This window comes from Onthophagus taurus, chromosome 2 (assembly GCF_036711975.1).
Source record: "Onthophagus taurus isolate NC chromosome 2, IU_Otau_3.0, whole genome shotgun sequence".
Taxonomy (NCBI): Eukaryota; Metazoa; Arthropoda; class Insecta; order Coleoptera; family Scarabaeidae; genus Onthophagus; species Onthophagus taurus.
Window position 1 is genome coordinate 13,197,205 of NC_091967.1, and position 22,544 is coordinate 13,219,748.

At 34.6% G+C, this 22,544-nt stretch overlaps 1 protein-coding gene across 1 annotated transcript; it reads left to right on the top strand.

Moving 5' to 3' along the window:
- Window positions 1-1,719: 1,719 nt before the first annotated feature.
- LOC111425829 (salivary antigen-5-like) lies at window positions 1,720-3,722 on the top strand. The gene is made up of 6 exons (XM_023060088.2): window positions 1,720-1,822; window positions 1,877-1,996; window positions 2,657-2,735; window positions 2,872-3,032; window positions 3,092-3,204; window positions 3,262-3,722. The coding sequence occupies exons 2-6, from the start codon at window positions 1,916-1,918 to the stop codon at window positions 3,323-3,325; spliced, it is 498 nt and encodes a 165-aa protein (XP_022915856.1). The 5' UTR covers window positions 1,720-1,822; window positions 1,877-1,915; the 3' UTR covers window positions 3,326-3,722.
- Window positions 3,723-22,544: the final 18,822 nt, after the last annotated feature.

Genomic DNA, 22,544 nt, shown 5'->3' on the forward strand with positions numbered 1-22,544 from the left:
TTATTTTCCTTTCTTTATAATTCTATTATGTTTGAATCCATTATGAATATGTGCGTATCTACGTACCCTTAATAGATCTGAACAGACACGATATTGTAGTCAATTATTTACTGCCATTAACCTTTGGACATAATCTGATTTAATTTTTATTGCATATTTTATATAAATTCATAACATTTGAAGATACCGTAGGCTCTATTGTGTCAAAATGTGCAAGAATTTGTAATGTATCTTATGAACTACAATTACAAGATCTGATTCCATTACCTGATTTAGAAAAAGCGGTTCTATATAATAAATTTTATATGTTTATGACTTAATATTATTTCTCTGGTGCAGAAATTCCATACTGTTCGATGCATTTGTGAGTTGGTGTTTGTAATATGAAGCGCTGACCATCAGTTGCGATTTGAAGCTATTCTTTAGTAGCCTCGATGTTATGCAAATCCTAACAGATATTCAAAATTACGCTGACTTTATTAAAAAAAATTGTTTAAGAATCCCAAGTAGTCAGAACATCATAAAATATATTGTGTACTATACCTTCAAAAGAAGATTGCAATAAACGAGACATGCATTTTTATATTTCGATAAAATAACGGGAAAATATTAGATTTTAGAGTCATCTATTGATGTATTAATCGATACACGTCTTCGTTAAACTTAGTTAATAATTTCAAAAAGTACCATGCTCAGACAGTTTTACACATCAAAAAAGCCGTTGCGAATATTTATTTTGAATCACAAAATGAGAGCCTCTAATAACTAATAATAACATACCTTCCACATAAAATAGCCCAATGCATCTGGGCTTTTCCATCCGGGTCATATTTAAGGATTTACCAAAATTTGACGTTAAATCGCAATAAGATGTAAGAACTATGTAAAAAAATTGTACATCATTATTCTAAATTTATAGTGGAATTGTTTAATATATTAAAAATTTTGTTTCATAGATAAAGCTCATCTCAAGATATTTCGAATAGTCCAATATTTTAAGAATCATGCCAATTTACGAATTAACTAAAGATACTCAATAAAAAAAGTCTCAGTTTAACTATGATTTACAGTTAGATCGTTGTAACTGGCTGAAATTTCCAGATGATGAATACTACTATTGCCCTTCCCAATGGGAGTTGGCGTAATGTCACTGATGATTAACAAACTCGTAATGTCAGCAAAATTGATTGTTAACAACGATAGATGATGCTTCGCTATCGATAGTACCCATTTACTGACCATTGAAATTGTCAGAATGTGTTTCAATTTGATAATCATTTTGAATGGAAAATTTTAGATGCTTATCTGTATTAAGGATTATACTTTCATCATAATTTAATCTTTTTAAGTAAAGTGCTTAATCTGTGACACAGATAAGCAATACACAGATTCTGTGTATTGCTTAATTTTGTTTATTTATTTCATGTAACCATAAAGACAGGGACACATAAAATTACATGCAAACATTTAGTACTTTTATTAATACTTTCTGAAGCTAATAACATATTTCTAAAAGATTATCGATATTTCAAGTATGAATCAAAATATTAACAAATTAATATCAAAATTTCACCCTTATCCCAACAGAATACGTTTTTTTCTGCTTTGCTTATTTATTTTAGATATCTAGGTCTAGTATTTACCAAATATTTTTTCATTGTCAAGTGTTTACTAGAGATTATTATATTGTAAAACTAACACCTTTAGCTGGTATATAATGCGGCTACGTTTGGGATTGAAGTCAGTTAATCGTAAATCATGATTTCTATTTTACTTACGTGTATTGTTTTGGGGTTAGCCACCTCAGAACCAATATTTTACGGTACGTTATATTAAACAATATCATCATTATTTCAAAAATACTACTTTTTCGCAGAGTGTGGGGTTGCAACGTCGGAACAAGACATTATTATTAATGAACATAACAACTATCGTCTTCAAATTTCCTCGTGGTGAACTTGAAGGTCAGCCTAGAGGTATCAATTTAAAACGCATGGTAAATAAAAAAATCTGTACCTACATTATTTATTAATATCGTGTTTAAAACGTATTAACATTTTGAGAGCTATCCTTTATTTTCCATCCAGAATTATTCATGTAGCCCTTCGGCATTTCCGAACTTTGAGGTGCAGTAAGACAAAGTATGTAGAAGTTTTCGTTGTCAACAGATCTGGAAACTCTCAGAGTTACAGTTTTGCCTTAAGGCTGATCGATATATTCACCTGGTAATGAAGTTGATGCCAGTACTATCTTTAACTAACTACATCGAATACACATTTAATTAACTAATTTTTTCTTTGTGTTGTTTCCTTTTCCTTCCTCCACTCTCTTTTAATTACAATTATTTTCATTATAAAATACGTTAATATTATTGATATGACTATATTGATTTCTGGTTGCTTTTGTATGTTTTATTTTTGTAAATATATAAATGTATAAAATATGAAACATCGATTCCATATTCTTTAAGTTGGAACTAATCCATGATGGATTATGAATTGTTTATTATATTTTTGGGTTAATATTTAATATTTTTTGTTTAAAGTAAACTTTTCCATTGTTTCTACGCTTTGGGCACTTTATATTGTTTTTTCTTTACATTGTTTATTTTTATTGGATTTGTTTTTATAAGATATAACGTTGTTTTTCTTTATAGGCTTGGGATGAAAAATTAGCGGTTGAAGCACAAAAAGTAGCTGCAACTGGAAAATTCGAACACCTTATTGTCGATGATGGTAAAGAAGTTACCCCCTCTATCCTAAAATAAGTGTCCGATTTCTCGATTTCGCAAAAAGTTACCGAAGTTGCTTATTATGGGATAGATTTATCTATTTTTATTTATGATTTATTAAAAATTTTATGAATTTTAAGATCGTTTCCCTGCTGTTGGACAAAATTTATACATGCACATGTCTACTGCAGCGGGTGCAGGATCAAATTGGGCAAAAGGTATAGAATCATGGTGGAAGGAACACGAAAATTTCGTGTATGGTGCAGCAACTCAAAATGGCGTAACCGGACATTACACTCAAGTAATTATAATATTAAAGTAAAATAAGTATAAAATAAATATTTTTTAATATTAATACAGGTTGTATGGGCTGACACTTACCTTGTGGGATGTGGTTACTGCTATTTTTATGACGAAGAAACAAATGCCAAATATCCCTACCAGAAGCTTTATGCTTGTAATTATGGACCTGCGTAAGTTTATTGTATTATAACTAAACATAAATCTTAATCACCATTATTTTTTGTTAGTGGTAACTGGGTGGGACAAAATCCGTATGAAACTGGAAGCTCAGGCTGTGAAAATCTTTGTTAACGTAGTTACAATGAAATGTTATTATTAATTGAAATAAAATGTTTTATCACCTTTAAACCGATTAAACATAATCGATTTTAAAACAGTCATGTACTTAGAAAAACAGTTAAATCGAAATACGAACGGTTGTAGTTTAAAACCAATTCCCTGTTCGATAGAGCTTTTTATTCCCTACGTGATAATAAACTATTCACAACGTGTGAACACGGCAAATTGGCTAAACGCCAACGAATACTATCGATAGAATTCAGTGAATTCCTATATATTTGTTACGTTGTTTCAGATTTCACAAAGAAATCCAAATTTATTTAATAACAAGTTAAGTGAAATCGATACTTTCGTGCTAACGATTTAATTGGTTTTTTAACTTATAAAATAAAACATCACAATAGTTTAATATATATACATTGACAACTAAAATCGATAACGCGTTTATTCAATAAATAATAAACAAACGTTAAATCTGAAATTAATGTTTTACCCGCAACTGCAGTTTAATATCGAGTTTAAAAATAAATAACGCGTTTATTTATTAATTTTACCGAATTATTTATTATATTTTAAATTACCATACGCGCATGGCCTACGATTGTAATTTACGCGATACGTTAATGTTGAAATGTTCGAAATTCCTGTCGAAAACTTAATATGTTCGACAAAATTCACAGATTAATTTAAAACGCTTGCAATGACGTTAAACTTCGTTAATTTACAATAAATTTACACAATCAACCAACCGCCTCTTATGTTTATATCGAAAATTTTGATTAGTTTTGAATAGTTATATGAACCGCTTTACAATCTGCAACTCTAGCCGCGGGCTAAAATTGAAAACTATAGTATTACTCTCCTTTCTTTGTTAGGATCGCATTCTATTTGCAGGGGCGCCATTCACCAAGCAAATCGAGTTTTGCAACTTCTCTCGACTTCATGTTTATTGAAAAAGAAAGTAATTGCGGATGATGGCAATGTAAGGCGATAGCGCACTTCTGGCATTGTCAAGAACTTTGCTTGATAGCGTTTGTCTGATTAACTTATAGTTATGCGGAAACCCTGCATATCTAATTAATTTCACTTTAAAACTCTTCAAATATAATTTTCTATTTCTAAAAATTTATCTTTACAGACTTTTTTCTTATTAATATACAGTAAAATCTATAGTAAAACAGGAAAACCTACTTTCTAACTTCCAATTTGGATACAGACAAGGTCGCTCCACAATTTATAGTATTGTTTTGCTTGAGAATGCTATTCAGGAAAACTTTCTACAAAAACAGGTTTTGGTAGCGGTGCTTTTTGACTTAGAACAAGCATATGTCATGTCATGGCGCCATGGAATAATGGATTTGATCGGAGCATTTGTTGGAAAATGGCGTTCCTCAGAGTTCTACTTTGAGCGTGGCCCTTTTTCTGATTGCTATGAATAGTGTAATATCCAATCTTAACCCAGAAATAGGAAGATCTTTATACGTAGATAACTTTTGTATATATTTGAAAGGATCCACAGTACAAGAACTTAATAATTCATTTCAGCCTGCCATCAATACTATTTTAGAAAACACCATGTCGATTGGTTATAAGCAACAAGTAAATGCGACTATTCGGGGTGTACGGTCCAGGTTTTAATTAAAGAAACAACTTTTTAAAAAGCTAATATTTCGGTTATTTATTGTAACCTTCCTCAGAGCATTTTTTATTGTTGTTTTTTGAAACTAACAATTGTAGAACAACCGAAAAACATCATCATAATTAACGGATCATAAAGGATCAAGCGCAAGCACAAGTGTTAACACAAGTGTTAACACTTGTTATTTTTATATAAAAGAGGTTTTACCTGTCAGACATCTTGTACGCACGTTGATTCATCCAGTTGTGTTAATAGTTCGCGTGATCCTTTATGATCCGTTAATTATGATGATGTTTTTCGGTTGTTCTACAATTGTTAGTTTCAAAAAACAACAATAAAAAATGCTCTGAGGAAGGTTACAATAAATCACCGAAATATTAGCTTTTTAAAAAGTTGTTTCTTTAATTAAAACCTGGACCGTACACTCCGAATAGTCGCATTTACTTGTTGCTCACTTGTATCGGTCGTAGATACTTCTTTTCTGGATTGGTTATAAGGTATCCGTGCAAAAAACAAAGTGTGTTCTGTTCTCTAGGCGATATCGTCATCAAGAAAGACCCTCTTTGTATTTACAAAGTATCCATATTGGTGTTGTTCCTCAATTCTTGGGGATTATATTCGATGCCAAGTTACGATGGCAGAGCCATATTCATCATTTGGCGTTGTCGGAAATCATTAAATCTACTGCGCATTTTATCTGGACAATGTGGGGGCTGATACTACAATGCTGGAGATGTTGTATAAAAGTGTGATATTATCTATTATTGATTATGGTAGTATGGTGTATTCCCCTGCAAGAATAACCGTACTCAAAAAGCTTAATGTAATACACAACCTTGCAATACGGTACATACTTGGAGCTTTTCCCACTAGTCCGGTTCATAGTTTGTATTGTGAATCTGGTATTGCCCCTCTTCACAATCGACGAAATTGGCAAATTCTTAATTATTTTATAAAAAAACGCATACAATCTGAGCATCCAATCTGTATATTGTTTTCGCAACAACCACCTGTGTACAGATCAACAGCCACAAGACCAGCAGTAGTAAGGGCCAGAGAACTGCTAGAAACTTTAGACTTTACGATGCCCCCCTTACATTCTTTATGCAGTATCGAATTTACTCCTTGGCAATTAAATAAACCCGTTTTCAAATTGAAATAAAATTAATGCCTATGATGGTGCTGTTTTTATTTATATTGATGGTTCCAAAAAGGAGAGTGGGGTTGGTTGCGCGTTTGTGGTTGGGGATAGTGATTATTCATGGAGCTTACAGAGTTTTGCGTCTATCTTCTTTGCGGAGTTGTATGCCATCTTCCAGGCTCTGTTATTCATCCGTATGAGTCATAATGCAAATAACTTTGTCATAGTTACAGACTCGTTAAGTCTGTATAGATCGTATTTATACCAGGTCACATCGGCATTGAGGGTAATGAAAGGGCAGACAAAGCAGCAGGACACATGGTGACGGTAACAGTATTGACGTCAGTGTATGTCGTCATAAGGATGTCATAAGGCAACTTAAATCTCTAGTATATAACAAGTGGCAGAATGACTGGCAACACAATGAAAGTTTTCTACGCCGTATCAAACCCTTAATAAAACCTTGGAATCAGCCCATTATCTTCAATAGATCAGAACAGGTTAAACTAGCGAGATTACATATAAGACATACACAGCTGACTTCCGGATATTTGTTAAAACGAAAATCAAGACCTGTATGTTTGGGCTGCGAAGTTCATCCCACGGTAATGAATATCCTGCTAGACTATGAATTATATGCCAACGAGAGACAATTACATAATATCTCATGTCTAGATGATGCATACGCGAATCCTGTTAATTTGGTTGAATTTTTTATGTCTATTGATTTGTTCCATCAATTATAAATACGGTAAGTGCTAAAGATCTTCGCTATCGAAGCGCTTCCAATATCAATAATAATAATAATATTACAGTAAAATCTCGATATAACTAAACTAAATAATACGGGGAAGGGTTACACTTTAAACTGTTTGAATGAATAATATTAATTTTGCTTTTAGTTCAATAAAAATATACAACAATCTAACGCTGAATAACAATTAAAATTACCGTCCTTAATATATACATCGTATAGACAACTCGGGGAATATCCCAAGTTAGATTATCATTATAGATAATATTAATAGTATGACTTAAAAACATATAAATCGTGGTTTTACTATAATTACAAAGCATGATTTTATCGTAATGCAAATACGAAAAAATTTTACTAAAAGAAAGTAATACGATACATGGTACAAACTAAAACCTTGATGACTATTCTAAGACTAATGTTCTCCTTGGGCCCGTTACATTTATTCTTAAAGTTACCTCTGGGGAGAACATTCCGCGAGCTCGGAATGAAGTTGTTTGGTTTAAAAAAGCGTGCATAAATTTGCATTTTCGGGAAATAGCCTTTGTTTCCAACGCGCAGATGCGCCTCACGACAATTTTTGTGCCCGGTTTGGTTTTGTCGCCCCCTCCGCGACTAAAAAGAAACCTCAAACTCCCCTTATATCTCATTATTTTTTGCGTCGCTTACGCGAAACTGCCGCGATGCCGACGACGCCACCCATTAGCATTTTTATGCGAGTTTCACTTCCCTACGTTGCGTTGATTCTAATTTAAATCGGCCGCCACCAAACTTTTTACGACTTTTGCGGACTTCATCGGCCCCATCTCTTTTATTTACATCCCCTATAAATACCCCTCAATAAATTTCATTTTGGATTATGTTATTAAGGTACCTAAAGTTAATTATGGTAAATTTTTATTAAAAATGTAAACGAATGACAAAAGATATTTTAAACTGTGTAAAGTCTACCTGTAGTTTTCGTTAAGATTCGTGAAAAGTTAAAACAGCCTACAAAGTGGTAAAGAAGACGACTTAAATGAGTTGTTTGAGAACAATGAATGTGTGCTCGTGCCGCTGAAAAGAGCTCGTTCGTGTTTAAGTTTCCAGGGCCGCTGTATTGGCAACTCCCTTTACAATAACTTACCACCACGCCTCAAGATTCCCCCGAGAATGACTTGTATTTATAAAACTCCATTGTTGGCCTCGGTCTGTTCAATGGCCATTGTTTCACCTGTCACGTTATGCTCGCGATTTACAGCCTTGGTAATGTCTCCAGCTACAGTTTCATGGAGAAAAATGAACCGACACAATTCGATGGCCATTAGTTTTACTACTACCTTTTCATTTTGTACTCGACAATACTGATATCCACCGATAAAAATGGTAAATGTATTTCAATTATAAATAAATAAGTAAGTGAAATTGATTACAGTAAATTATAATACTTTTTTGAAAAACGTCATTTAGTCCTTTTTTTTTGTCACTAAGGACTGGATTTATAAATTTAAACAAGATATCAGTGACGAAGATGTGTGGTAATGATGTGCTTAACAAGAAATCCAGATGCCACTGCCAAATATGTCCAGAACACATACAAATTATACATCTTATGTAATATTGAGAAGATAGATTACCAAAATAGACTATTCTATTTTATCACTAGAATGATACACGAGGAAATGAATTATACAATGTGCAGTAGCGAATGATAACAGGATGAAAAACATTTTACACAGACAGTTTGAGATATCTCAAACTGATAGATAATGCATTTAACGCATGCCTCACAGACGTTTAATATTTATATATGGAAAAAATTTCAAACCTTTTCACACAGTTTAGAACTTACCAATCTTTAGATCATTTTCATCAAACAATTTTATCAAGATTCCCACCTTACCTCTATGACTATCTATTAACTTAGTGTTTGGGATCGAGCACCAAAATAGAAACGTAGAAATCGATTTTCACTTCATTTTTATCGCATATTTGAATTATCCAGTATTTAATTTCATCATCTTTCCACAGTTTCAATAAGACTCTAAATTTAACCGTATATAAGTATATTATCCCAAATTTCATTTTTTATCATTTAGAATCTTTATATTACTTGAGAGGAAATTTTAAACAAGTAAAGCAATGTTTTCCAACTTTCCCTACGTACCAAGAAAACGCAAGAAGTTCTTAATTGGGTGTTTACTGCAATATGTAAACCCATTTTATTCCGAAAGTATTCAGATTTCTCGAATATCAGCTACATAACTTTTCAAACCAACCTAAAAAAAATGTAACTTGTAGAATAAGTACGTAACATATACAATTTACTTCAACTCGGGTAAGTAATTCCCCAATTTATTTCAAGTCTTTATTTATTTCCACGTTGTTTCAGATTATCCCTTAACAAGAACTACTATTTTGAAACTGAATTGGTGTGCGGCGTCAATTCTAAATTTTAATCTTATTAGAGTTAATTAATAATTAATTATGTTATATCGAGTTATCCTCATTTTATTTATAGATACAAAAATTAAGTGTTAATGGTGTATACTTCATTTTATAACGTTCTAAATGTTCCAAGCAAACTATAGTTCGTGTTGTAGAGTTTCCAGCGTCATCAAGTCTCCTTCCTAAAATTTCCTAACCATGCTCGATGAGCTAATGATCAGGTGAGTGGAGTAACGATGGCAAAATATTAGAATTATCCTCTGCAAATCGGTTTATAGAACGTCTTGCAATATGGGGATGGGCATTATCGTGCTGAATTAGTGAATGTTCCAACAGTTCAAGAAATGGAATTCTACTTCCTTATCCACATAGTCCCCACATAGTGCTACCATACTCATGCATATGCATTCCCAAATATACTTGAGCTTCATTCTCTTGTAGTGCAGTCGCAACTCACAAATGTTGCTACCAGTGTGTGAGATAGGATTGGAACATGAAACTGTGATTCTCTGCTCTTCTGTGATGTTCTTGAATCTATGTCTGATAACAACGCATAATGGACGGCGAATTAGTTCCAGATAAAGCGATTTGTAATTTATCTGAATAAAAAACCATCTTTGCCCAAGACAAAACTAACACTGCGATCTTTGATACTTCACATCATAAATTAAATGCCGATTATAATGAATCAGTAACAAGGGTAAAAAAAGGAAATGATGATCAATTGAAGACATCTCAACGAATCTATTACTTAGGATACAACCATCTCAACATCTACCAATAAATTCTGTCTCTTTAAACTTAAGTCTGCAACTTATTGAATTGCCCATTAGTAAAGTTGTGTTAATTTTAAGTAAAATTTTTGTATTTTGGGAACATGTTTTTCATAACGATAGGTTTGCCAAACACTCCATATACATTTTATTTCCACGCCATTTTTTCCGATGAATTTGAAATGTTCATATGTTTACCTTTTTTTCTAATTTTGTGTCAATGCAATTTTAATTTCCATTTTTTTCCTATTTGCATGAAAAGCATCAAAACGGTTGTCGTAATTAGAAAAAAATTGTTTCATAACAAATCGTGTTGGTACTGGCTCGTTGGGTTGCAAAGGTAAAACCAGGCGCAATAATTGTTTGCATTTCATAGAGGGTACTGCAAATATGACTCGCATCAAGTGTTACGGTAGGGCAAAAACATCACGTCGACCGATGTGGCGTCGGAGAGTGCACTTTAACATCTATGTAAATGTTTTATTTGACACGTGTAAATGCGCACGGTAAATACAAAACGGGGTGACCGCAAATTATGACTACCTCTTCGAAAATTTACCATTTATTTCGCAATTATCGAACAGAGCCGCCGCTAGCGGTACTCGAATCCTAAAGCCATTCGGCAAATTTTAATGATTGCCGAGCGATAAAAACTCCCCAGAGTGCGCCATTAAATTTAAATAAATCTGCTGTTGAAAGAGTGGACGGTTTTGTTAATATTGCTAAACCGGGGAAAAAATTTGAAATATGGTTCGAACAACAACACTAAAATAAATTCAATTAAAAATTTGCCAAAGTTTGCAAATTAATAAACTAGGGAAATTACAAAATCGCAATAAAAACGCAAACTCATTTAATCTAAAATTAAACCCGAAATGAATACCGTTATCACCAAAGTCCTCAAAATGTCAACCGGAGTATTAATAATTAAAATAGCTACGGGGGTGAATGTTATCGTCGTCTAGCGAGGAACCCGGTCTCCTCACTTCGTACTTCGGAAATCGTCGTACCATTATCATTTTATTGAGCCACGCGGCAAGGGGCTATAAAATTGTATGGTTCCCGCATATCCGATTTCAGTGACTTTGATGTTCAAACCCTAGATGCTCGATTATGTTGCGTCCCCTTCCACCCTTAAAATTACGAGAGTCTACGAAATTATTATACCCCGACCCTTCGCAGATCGTAAAGCTTTTTTATTGTGAGTACACTGTTATTATTCGGAAAATTATTCGCAAGTTTATGAATTTCAAATCACAGTTGAAAGAAGGAAAGGCGGGGTCTTTTCTACTTTGCAAGCTAAGATATACCAAGCCATTATTTAAAGCGGGCGCGTTTAATTAACGAACCACCTGACAATAAGAAGGGCTTCAATTGCCCTTCGCGTCTTCCTAATTGTTCCACCCAGCGGCAGCAAAAAGCGTAAACAAAGGGAAAAAATAATAATGACCGCCAACGGAGGCGGGTATTTCATTTTGAAAACTCGGCGAGATTAAATTTTGACAATAATTTCTCGGTTTAATATAAGGCAGCAATCGGATTTTTCCCTGAAGTGTAATCTCGCTGGTTACCCCGTTTGCCCCCGGGGGAAGCAATTTAAGTCGTCTCGAGAAATTTTATGCAGTTAAGTGCTGAGTTTAATGTAATCGTCTAGGATTCAGCCTCGAAACCCTTTCCTTTCCTTCGATACTTTACCGGCCACGGACCCTAGGGTCTGCCGTATTAAAATATAAACGTCCGGGCTTCTTTAAGATTTACACGGACCAGGTAAATTACTTCCTCAAAGGTAAATTGAACAAAATTTGAATAAAGTATTAAAAAAATCATTGTGCAATTTTATATCTGCTGACGATGATATCTAGCTCTTTTACTCTCTTTTTTAGATGACAAAAAAAATTGAATTAGTTTTATAAACTTCACTAACAATGTCCATTGATATGGGTCAAGTCATATTATGTATCCCGAAGGAGTTGTTCCCATCCGCAGTTTATAGCCTTATCTTGCAGGCTTTCCGCAAATAAATTACCTACCCGAGATCGTTTACACCGGAGAATAATAGTTACCACCCTTTTTCTCTTCAGGCAAATTGCAAACCCTTAACCATATTTGACCAAAAATGTCCTTTGAGAATCAAAATTTAATTAACTTGACGATATTAATTTCTAAAATACTAAGCATGCTTCAGTCCTAGTACTTACTACCCTAAAACTTTCTGGACCATTTCAATATTGAATAAGTTTGTGTGATTTCAAGTACCGTTAACGACGACGAAGAGAGTAGAGGGACGAGGAGCATCGACATTTCGCGTAGGATGCGTTTATTAGGACAACTTGATCGGAGCACGTTTACAATCGTGTCGTCGGTATTGCAGACGTCAAGTTGCACGGGCACAGGACCTAATATGTTCTCGATAAAGTTTGAACTTGGAGTAGTTCCACTCGTGTGAGCCAGACAGTTTCCGACTTCTGGCTACTTGTGAAATATTGAAAGGTTCGGCATGTGGCTCGAGTACCCTCTCAACTGCTATAACGTTCAAAATTATTGCCGCCCTTCTACGCGCCTGTTATTAACTATAGCCAATGGGGGCCGTATCCTCTTTTCGCATCACGCTCATTTCGTTATAGAGCGAGCTCAACTGCCATTAACACAAGAGTAGTAGCTGTAAGTGCTTACAAGAGTGTATTCAATATGTACAAACGCATAATAACAAAACAAATATGGTATATAAAATATGTATAATTCATAAATTATACGTATATATATAATCTTCTAAGTTATTTCAAATCGTTACATACATATCTAAATGTAATACTTATGTAATGTAATTTCTACTCAACTAAAGTACCATTAATTGAATCAGCAAGGAGAAATTGTACCACAATTTGTCAGAGATCTCGAAATAGGTTTGGGATTCAGCTAAATTTTTGTACATCTGCGAGGGAATTGTGATAATTAGTGAGAAATGTAAACGTGAAGCAGATGATGCCGGAGTACAAAATGTTAACGTTTGATTTGATTTAGCATTATTATGATTAGTGCAACATTGAGTATAATAATGTTTTTTGTTTTAATTAATATGATGACGACAAACGTCTGTTCGTTACCTCATGATTTCCCAAACTGGATGTCTCCAAATATTGACTTATGTTAGATATCTTAACCATTGGTGGTTATAGATTTGATAGGATAGAGAGAGTAGGTCGTGGACGTTGTGTGGCGGTTTATGTAAGTGATATCCTTTGATGTACTAAAGCAGATGCGGATTTGAACAACTATGTCATAGTAAAATCCGTATAAAAAATCTCATGTGATTTAATATCTCTTAAATTTATGATTTTTTTAATTCCTGTATGTTTAACTTATTTAATATTTATGCATTGTTGAATAAGTTTACTTAGTTGAGTGTAACTCAAAATCAGTCGATATTATCTAAAATTTCTGGTATATTAGATTTGTAGATTTATTAGCCAGGATGTAGCTGCTCAACGGGATTACTTGGTATTACAGATGATATCTTGTTATACACTGATGAGGGAAAACAAAAAATAATATAAACACAATATTTTTGTTTGGGCCTAGTGGCAGGAAAGAAGGTATTACAAATAATGTTTAACCTAAAATTTTTCATTAACAATACAGTATTCTTGGTTAGATAGGGTCTCAGGCTAAAAGTCTTTATTTGATGTTCAGATCAACGAGTGATTAGGAAGCCTGTATTACTCACATTATTATCAAATTTTAACTTTTGCCATGTACTATTTACCAAGCTCTAGTACAACTTGTATATTTCTCATGATTTGGTGATTCGTAAATTAAACATTTTTAATATAATCGTTAATAGCATCAAATGAATTATATTTGACAAACAAATTAGAATATGTTTCCTATGGTAGGTTAGAATCAATGATTTACCAATTAAAAGTATGGTGTTCCTTAACTCACGTATCTTGAGGTCTCTCCTTTTTATATTATTCTGGAATGATGCAACCTGTTATTGCAATTCTGTAATGTTGTTTCAAGCCTGTAAGGTTAAAAATACTGATACCGCCGTATCCGGTATTTGAGTTCATTTCATTCGATGTTTTAGATTAACCAACCTTCCTACAGAGCATGTAGGAAGGTAGGTGTAATCTCCATTCTTACTTTTTCTATCCTTTCTCGCAGCTTTCTACCTCATGGGTAACGTTTTGGTATTTTGGTTTTGTTCTTGTCTATCCTCTTTCTCATCCATTTTGCCTATTTAAGTGTCACACTCGAATGTTAGTTTGAAACTGCGTTTCTGCATTTAAACTCTCATTCCTGTCATTACTTCTTTTACATCCTCGATGCACCCTTCCTCTTCTAACACATCCCGAATCCACTTGAAAATTCTTCCATGTTACCCCTCTGCTTGCGTTGGGTTGGGAGTTAAGCACATTTACAACAATCCCCACTTTTTTTATTTTTTATTTTTATGTATTTCTGCTAAACGTCCGCATAATAACATATAACAAACATTTTACAACAATGTAATTTACGTATTTTGCGTGAATTGATTTCAAGGGGATAATGTTTCAAGCTACAGAAGATTACCCTTCAACTGATAGTGGCTAACTTGCTTCCGATTTTTGTAGTTTCCCGTCATTTATTGCATTGGTACTGATCGTTTTCCTCATAAAAGATTCGAAATAAAGCTACACCATTCGTTACAACGAGCCTTACTTACACACAAAGGGCGGAAAAGTACATATACAGTCCACTTTACGCAGCTTTAACTAGGGCTATTAGTTTAAAGTAGGGTGAACAGTAAAGTGGGGTTATTTGAGAAATACGAGGGTATAAGAAATGTACTTAAAAAGTTGCGTAATGTTGCAAACGTTTGAAATAGTTTGAATACAAACTTTAGGATTCGACTGTACGCGATTCGAGAAAGACAGAGTGTATTGAATATAATGATAATGCGATAACAATTTGTCATTAAAGCCGAGAACGGCGAGATGCAGGGGATGGATGCAGGGGCGAATTTAGATGGATGGAAGTTTGTTAGTTTCGGGACGGGTGGATATAATCAGCTCAGACAAGCGCACTTCATTTGGACATCGAGCGAGGAAGTCGACGAATCTCCACTTCTGAGCGACCTAATTTCGTTCGCGTCAGAAATGCGATATTTTCGCGCAATTTATTCCGTGTCTGCGAAAAGATGAAAAGGGCAAAATTAAAGGACAAAGCGGGAGTAGCCAGTACCCCCGTAACAACGACGACAATAACGCGTCAGTTACCAGGAAAATTTCATATTGTGTATAAGCAACGGCTGCCACATACACCTGTACATAATTTATTTCAAGTATATATAGGTTAACATTACGAGCTTTACTTAAGAAAATAACTATTTAAATTCGCATCACGTGTTACTTCTATTTTAATCATACCGAGAAAGATTTTAATTAAAACTTTATGACGGATGTAAATGGAAAGGATTTACTTTCCTCCAAAGGAATCTTATATAATTTATACAATTTGAGAATCATTCGTATAAATCTCCGAGAGTTCCGTCAAACTTAGATTCGGCTTCTATATTTAAAATTTTTAGGTAGTTAATTCTGTAGTTCTTCGTAACTTCGACCTCTTTCCACAAAAACTCCACTAATGTTTAAAGTTTATGCGAACCGTATACTTTTATAACAGCAAATCACATAAAGTTTATCCCAACGAATATAAAAAGGGGAGAAACTACTAGTATTCAGAAAATTATCTCAACTTAAACCTAGAAACTGTCCAACAGCTTGAACAAGCGAATTGATCAAAATTCTAGTAAGATCCTATCGATAAACTTCCTTAATCCATCAGCTTACCTAAGTAAGTAAAAATTTCCAAGACGCGCTTACTCCAGTCTTTTCTAGGGCGTTTTATATCTTTACGATATTCCGTTTATCACGGCACAAAACACCTTGTAAAAACGAAAGGGAGAATAAAACGAAAACTCGCCCTCTCGTATACAGGGCACGCCATCACGATTCCATTTTTCTCTGACGCGTCTGCTTTCTTTTCTTATCAAGCTACGTATGGCTTCACAAACTCTACCAATTTTACGAACCAAATGTGTTTTTCAAGTGACAAAATAATCGTGTGTCACATATTTCCACTTCACAATAAAATCGCTATATTTTTAACATATTTACTTTGCGATAAATTTACTTACCATTAATGATATATAACACCCATTGTTCCTTTAAAACGAGATTATTTTATACTGCAAACACATTTAATTTACTGAAATCATTTCTAACAAACACAGAAATCATCCTGGTTTATGTTAAATATTAATAAGTTGGTACGTGTTAGATAACGGATTCGTAAGTCCAACAGAATAACTCTATTTCCATCATCCTGGGTCACTATCATCCCGTTGGCTTAAATACACATCTCTTAAATCCTCTAGCATTGCGAGGTTCTCCTCATTAAATATGCATTAAATACACCACGATTCACCCGCATCTTACAAATTTAAACATAAATTTAATTTAACTTTGTTTTCTTGTTCATAACAATGTATCAAGATTTCAACAAAGAAAAATAAATTAATTTCTCATTATTATTTGGATACCCCAATAAATTCTTTTACAATGTGAAGCACTGGGTGCGACACGTACACGTGGAATCGTGCGGCTGGCAACGTGCCGGTAACGTTTTGCACGTGTCAAACTTATGCACGAGCCCATCTAAAGTATGCGCTTTACGTTGGTGCTCACGTTTCCGCCAAATAAATTTATTGTGAACCGATGTTTACGTTAGCAAATTAATATGCATAGCCACCGCAAACTTTCTGCCGAGTTCGGATTTAATGAATTAAGTACTGGCACACATGCGGCCCCTCGCTTGCACACACAGCCAGGTCAATAGAGTACTACTAGAACGTCGCGACGATGCTGCGCCACCACGAAATTGCAAAATACGCTTCAGAATCTCGTTTTATAGCGAATATTCAATTTAGCTCGAACGAGACCCGGGTTTATCCAGAACTAGACGTTGCGTTGTTGAGCTACTGAAATTGCTGCATTATTACTATATTAAAGTATACAACATTATTTCTTGTTTTTTTTAATAATAACCTAAGTTTCGAGCGAGGTTATGTAAAACTGATTTACTCGTGTATATAAGGTTTTAAAGAATGTGATGATGTAATAAATAAAATTGAAACTTACATAAAAGTAATTGAAATGACTTCATTTCCAGGTATTGTATATAAGAACCTAGAACTAAATAAGAATAGTAATTTTTCTCTTGTCCCACAAGCGAACAAGAAATATTGCACGTAATGACAGTTGAAATAGTGCTTCAACAACTTCGCCAGCTTTAAAATATTAGGTAGCCAGAAGTCGGAAACTGACTCGTAGTGGCACACGAGTGCGGGTACTGCAACTTTAAACTTTATCGAACATATTGCGACCCGTCAATGCTGGCCACCTGTTCAATACCCAACGCATAAATCTGTTTTGTGGGTTTCATAGAAACCTTAAAGTTGTTTTAAGAACAAATTTACCACTAAACATCAATTATTTTGTCGATAAAATGTATTCGATCGCTTGAATTTAAGGTTTCTCACATGTACATTTATGTAATCGTCATTGTTGTAGTTGTTATAGCAACCTCGGATTCACCGAGTCGATCAACGAAAACCAATTATTTAGCTATGTTATAATTTAGCCACACTCAATTAACCAACGTTGTCCGACGTAATCGTGTTAAATGGTGGCGTGGAAGTGTTTACTTTCAGTTTTGGGCAATGAAAATCGATCCACTAATTCAATTAAGTCAAAATATGAATACTACACCGTAACCGATTAAATAAACGACCTAAATGATTCTAAAAATATCATTTACGTATAGTTAATTTGAGTTGCAATACGATGGGTGTAGGATTTCTTTTTTTACTTACATTTCTTGCCAAGCAACATATTCATGCAATGTTTTTTGACTAAGACCTTGCTAAGAAGATACAAGGTAGAGGATCTCAAGAAAAAAGAGAATAACCTAATGAGATTGTAGCAAAGAAGGTGGAATTACTGCTATTATTACACAGAAAGGACGATATTGATCGAAAATTGATTGAAATAACGTTGAGGTATGCTATGGAATGTGTTAGACAAGCTAATTAGAGTGTGCCAACTAAGACGCTTGAGAGAATTTCGGCGTCATGTTGTTAGAGATCAGAGACGATGTGTAAAGGTATCACAAGTTTAAAGGCACCAGAGAATATATTAAAGAAGTTGAGTACTTCCAGAGACGATGTTAAGACGATATTGAAGGATATCAGAAACGATGTTGAATGTTGTCAAAAACAACATTGAATGATGTTTAGTGCTATGTTAAAAAGTGGCAGAAATGGTATTAAGAGTTTTTTCGTTACGATATTTTCCCCTTCATCAAATTCTCCTCCACATAATGTGAATTCACGTCCTTCATTTTATTTTCGATACGTATCGGTTCTCTATGTTGACACAGATATTACATGCTTTTCGAAGTTGTGACGCATTTAAGTAGCTTCCCACCCTCCGTTATTATATTTTATTATCCTATATTTTTCTACAAAACGGAAATTTTCGTTCAAAATCCGAAGAAAGGAAAGGGAGTTTTTACAGGGAAAGTTTATACAATTAAATTTTATTACAAGGAAATATCTTTATCGCTAGACTTTTCAAGCAAAAAGATATATTTTTTAGTGTTTTTTTTATACCAAGAAAGTAATAAAATTGTTTCTAGTTTAAAAGATAATAATCTCAAAAGCTTTTCTGTAACGTTTCGTTTTTCTCACTGACTTTAAATCTATATTTGATTTTATACCATATTTTGAACGTATTATTTCATTTAACATTTCATTAAAACTTTTTGATCATATCGAATAACCGATAATTAAACCTTTGTAAGAAGAATCTGTCTTCGTTGTTTAAATTTTACGCTTGATACATAAACTGGTAAAATGGATACATTTGATTTCATTTTATGAAAAAATCAACAAGAAGAATTAAACTGTGAAAGGAGTTTGGAAGTAAGATTGATTCGGCCAAATCAAACTGGTAATAGGAAGTACTGTCTAGTAATTTTAAGCATAGAGAGTTGTTTATAAGATTACCATTTATGCTCTGTTCTACATGAACATATAGGGATCTATAATTTTACATTCTAATGCATCTATTAACATTACCTCATACTATTCTTAATACCTTGATACCCACAAAAGATTATTATTAACGTCATTCTTAATACCGCTAAATATCATTCTTGATATCCTCCAATATCGTTCTCTGGTTTCCTCAACATCATCCTTGATATCCTTTAAGATTATTACTGTAAAGGAAGCAATCAGTAAGGCGCCGGGAATAACACAATAACTACTGATAACTTCCAGGAAAGGGTCAATGCATCAACAAGGGAGGACGATATTTACTGAATATACGACATTTAACTATAACTTTGAAGTACATTCTGTACTTACTGTATGCACTGTGTAGTCTGATGCTGATCAGCATCGCTGGCTTGCAATATGCACTTTGAAATGTTAATTTGCAGTTTGATGTTCCATTTATAGCTACCAGTTACATTATGCTGTTTACAGCTGTAATCTGTCTTTGTTTTCCATTACGCAGTCATAGCTTAGACTATTCTATATGTAGCATATAGACATTCTGCGTCTCTAATACACAAGCTGCAGCTATTATTATTATTATTATTTATTTATTATTGGGACACAAACAGGGAGGATATCCCCAGTGAAGCATCCTCATAAAAACAAAGCACTTAACTACATACCAAGCAAAAAAACGAGAAAAGAAAAAAAAAAAATAACAATAATTATAACATTAACTATGAAAATAATAATAACAGCATTGATAGTTGCTAATTAGAAAAAAATTACAAAAAAAAAGCGAAAAATATTATATAATTGTACTACAATACAGAAGATAACAACTAAACGTTACGTAATAGTAATTCTCGAAATGAGCGCAACGAGAGTCCAAATAGAGTAACATGGTTGAAGTCCTGATTGTAAGTATTCAAAAGCCGAACGATAGGCGAGTTTAGATGAGCGTTCGTGTTCGATGTGCCTAAAAGGAATGTAGTATTCCGCCGCGTGAAACGCTGTGGTACATTAAAGTTCAACACAGACAGAAGATCAGGTGCGTCCAGCAAGCCATTGACCAGTTTGAAAAGAAAAATTAAGTCTGAGACTAGCCGACGCTGCCGCAGGGATAATAAGTTAAAAACCACACAGCGTCTATCGTAATCGCAATAGGGAAGATGATATTTGTAAGCCAGATAGCGTACAAAGCGTCGTTGAACCGCTTCGATGCGATCACGATAGACCGCGTACATAGGATTCCACACTATGGAACCATAGGATAATACGCTATTAACAAATGCCATATAAAGGGATTTAATGCTTGTAAAATTGGTAAACTGTCTACTTATTCTGATAACAAACCCTAGGTTACGCAGGGCTTTCGCCACCATGACTTCGATGTGAAGGTGATATCTCAATTTGGCATCAAGTATAATGCCAAGATCCTTCACTCTGTCAGTAGAGATAATAGGTCTACCATTAAAGTTGTAATTAAAATTAATAGGATAGCGTTTCCATGTAAACGTTATTTTTTGGCATTTGTCATAGTTCAAATAAAGTTTGTTAACGCGACAGTAATCATGTAGACGATCGAGGTCCTCCTGGAGCCTTAGGCAGTCATGACTAGAGCTGACTCTAGTAAATATTTTATTATCATCCGCATAGAGCAGGAATTTGGAAAATTTAAAACAAGAAGAAATGTCGTTAATGTAAATTAGAAATAATGTGGGCCCAAGGTGACTTCCCTGAGGCACACCAGATGAGATGGGTTTGTAGTCCGACAAAAAGCTACCCATCCTAACTGCCTGACTTCTGTCAGAAAGATATGACATTATCCAGCGCACAATGCCGGCAGGAATGTTAAAGGAGGACAGCTTTTGTATAAGAATTCCATGGTCAATCTTGTCGAAGGCTTTAGAGAAATCGGTATAAATTGCGTCAACCTGTGAGTCCTCATTTAAGGTAGAATGAATAAAATTAACATAAGACACTAAGTTAGACTCAACCGATCGGCCAGACAAGAATCCATGTTGTTCAGTAATGAGAGAGTGAGCAATAGAGTGGTTAAAGTAATCGCAAACAATTTTTTCAAAAACCTTTGGAATAGACGAGATAATAGAAATTGGACGGTAATTAGATATCAACTGTCTATTCCCTGATTTAAATATTGGAACGACAAAAGCTGTCTTCCACGCGCGCGGAAAAGTACCTTCGAGTAAGGATTTTGAAAAAATAAGAAAAAGTGGGGTCGACAGTTCGGCAGCAAACTCCCTCAAAAAGGAAGATGGAATACCATCCGGACCAGAGCCAGAGGACTTGTCAAGATGGGTCAAAATATTGAGGACTGCGTCAGCAGAGAACCAAGGTGAAACACCCTGGCCACCGAAGACCATTGAGCGGTCAATACTACCATCTACGAAAACCGAGGCGAAATACTCTGCAAATGCACAAGAGATATCATGACCTGAGGTCACCATTGACCCATCAACAGAAAACATAGCGGCCGGCAAGCCAGACACATCCCCTTTCCTGGACTTAACAAAGGACCAGATTCCTTTGGGATTTTCCATAACCCCCGCCTGAATCGAGTTTAAGTAATCTCTATAATCGGCCGCAATAAGCCTCTTAGACTTAATGACACGAATAGTTGAACGTTTGTACCAGTAAGGAAAACGTTGCTTAGGCAGAAAGCGCTTAGGAACGTCTCTGTTAATTACATAATTAACGCGGTCATAGAAAACTTCAACCATGCTCTCCACGCCCATCCCAGCAAAAACAGTCTGCCAATCGATACTATTTAAGAAACACTTGATAGCTCCGGAATTCGCGTTCTTAAAAAGAAAGCGAACATTCGGACCATCACTCAGACAAATGAACATGCCCGATAATAAGAATTCAAACGGTGGATGGTGGCAGTCAGGATCCACAAGTGGATCGTTGCAGAGGTGTATGCTTTCGACTCGACCGTTAGCGCATAGAACAAGATCAAGAATTCTATTATTAATATTCGATACATTATTAAATTGACTAAAATTACAATATGAATAAATGTTAAGAAAATCAATCGCGCGACGGTCGAAATTCCCTGTGGGAATTAATACATCATCTTCAGACATAGACCAAGAGATAGTTGGCATGTTGAAATCACCTATAATAACAATCATAATTTCCGGGTAGGCATCGCGCACAGCAGACACACTGGACAAAAACAGATTCAGCGCTTCATCAGCAGAAGGAGGAAGATAAACACAGCACAAAAGAAAAATTAGTTGACCGCACTGAACTTTCAACCACAAGTCCTCCGCACCACTTTGCAGACTCGGCATGGGAACGGTATGAAAGCCATGCTTCGCAGCTATAAGGACTCCGCCACCATCGCGCTTGGTGGAAGCCGTTGAAT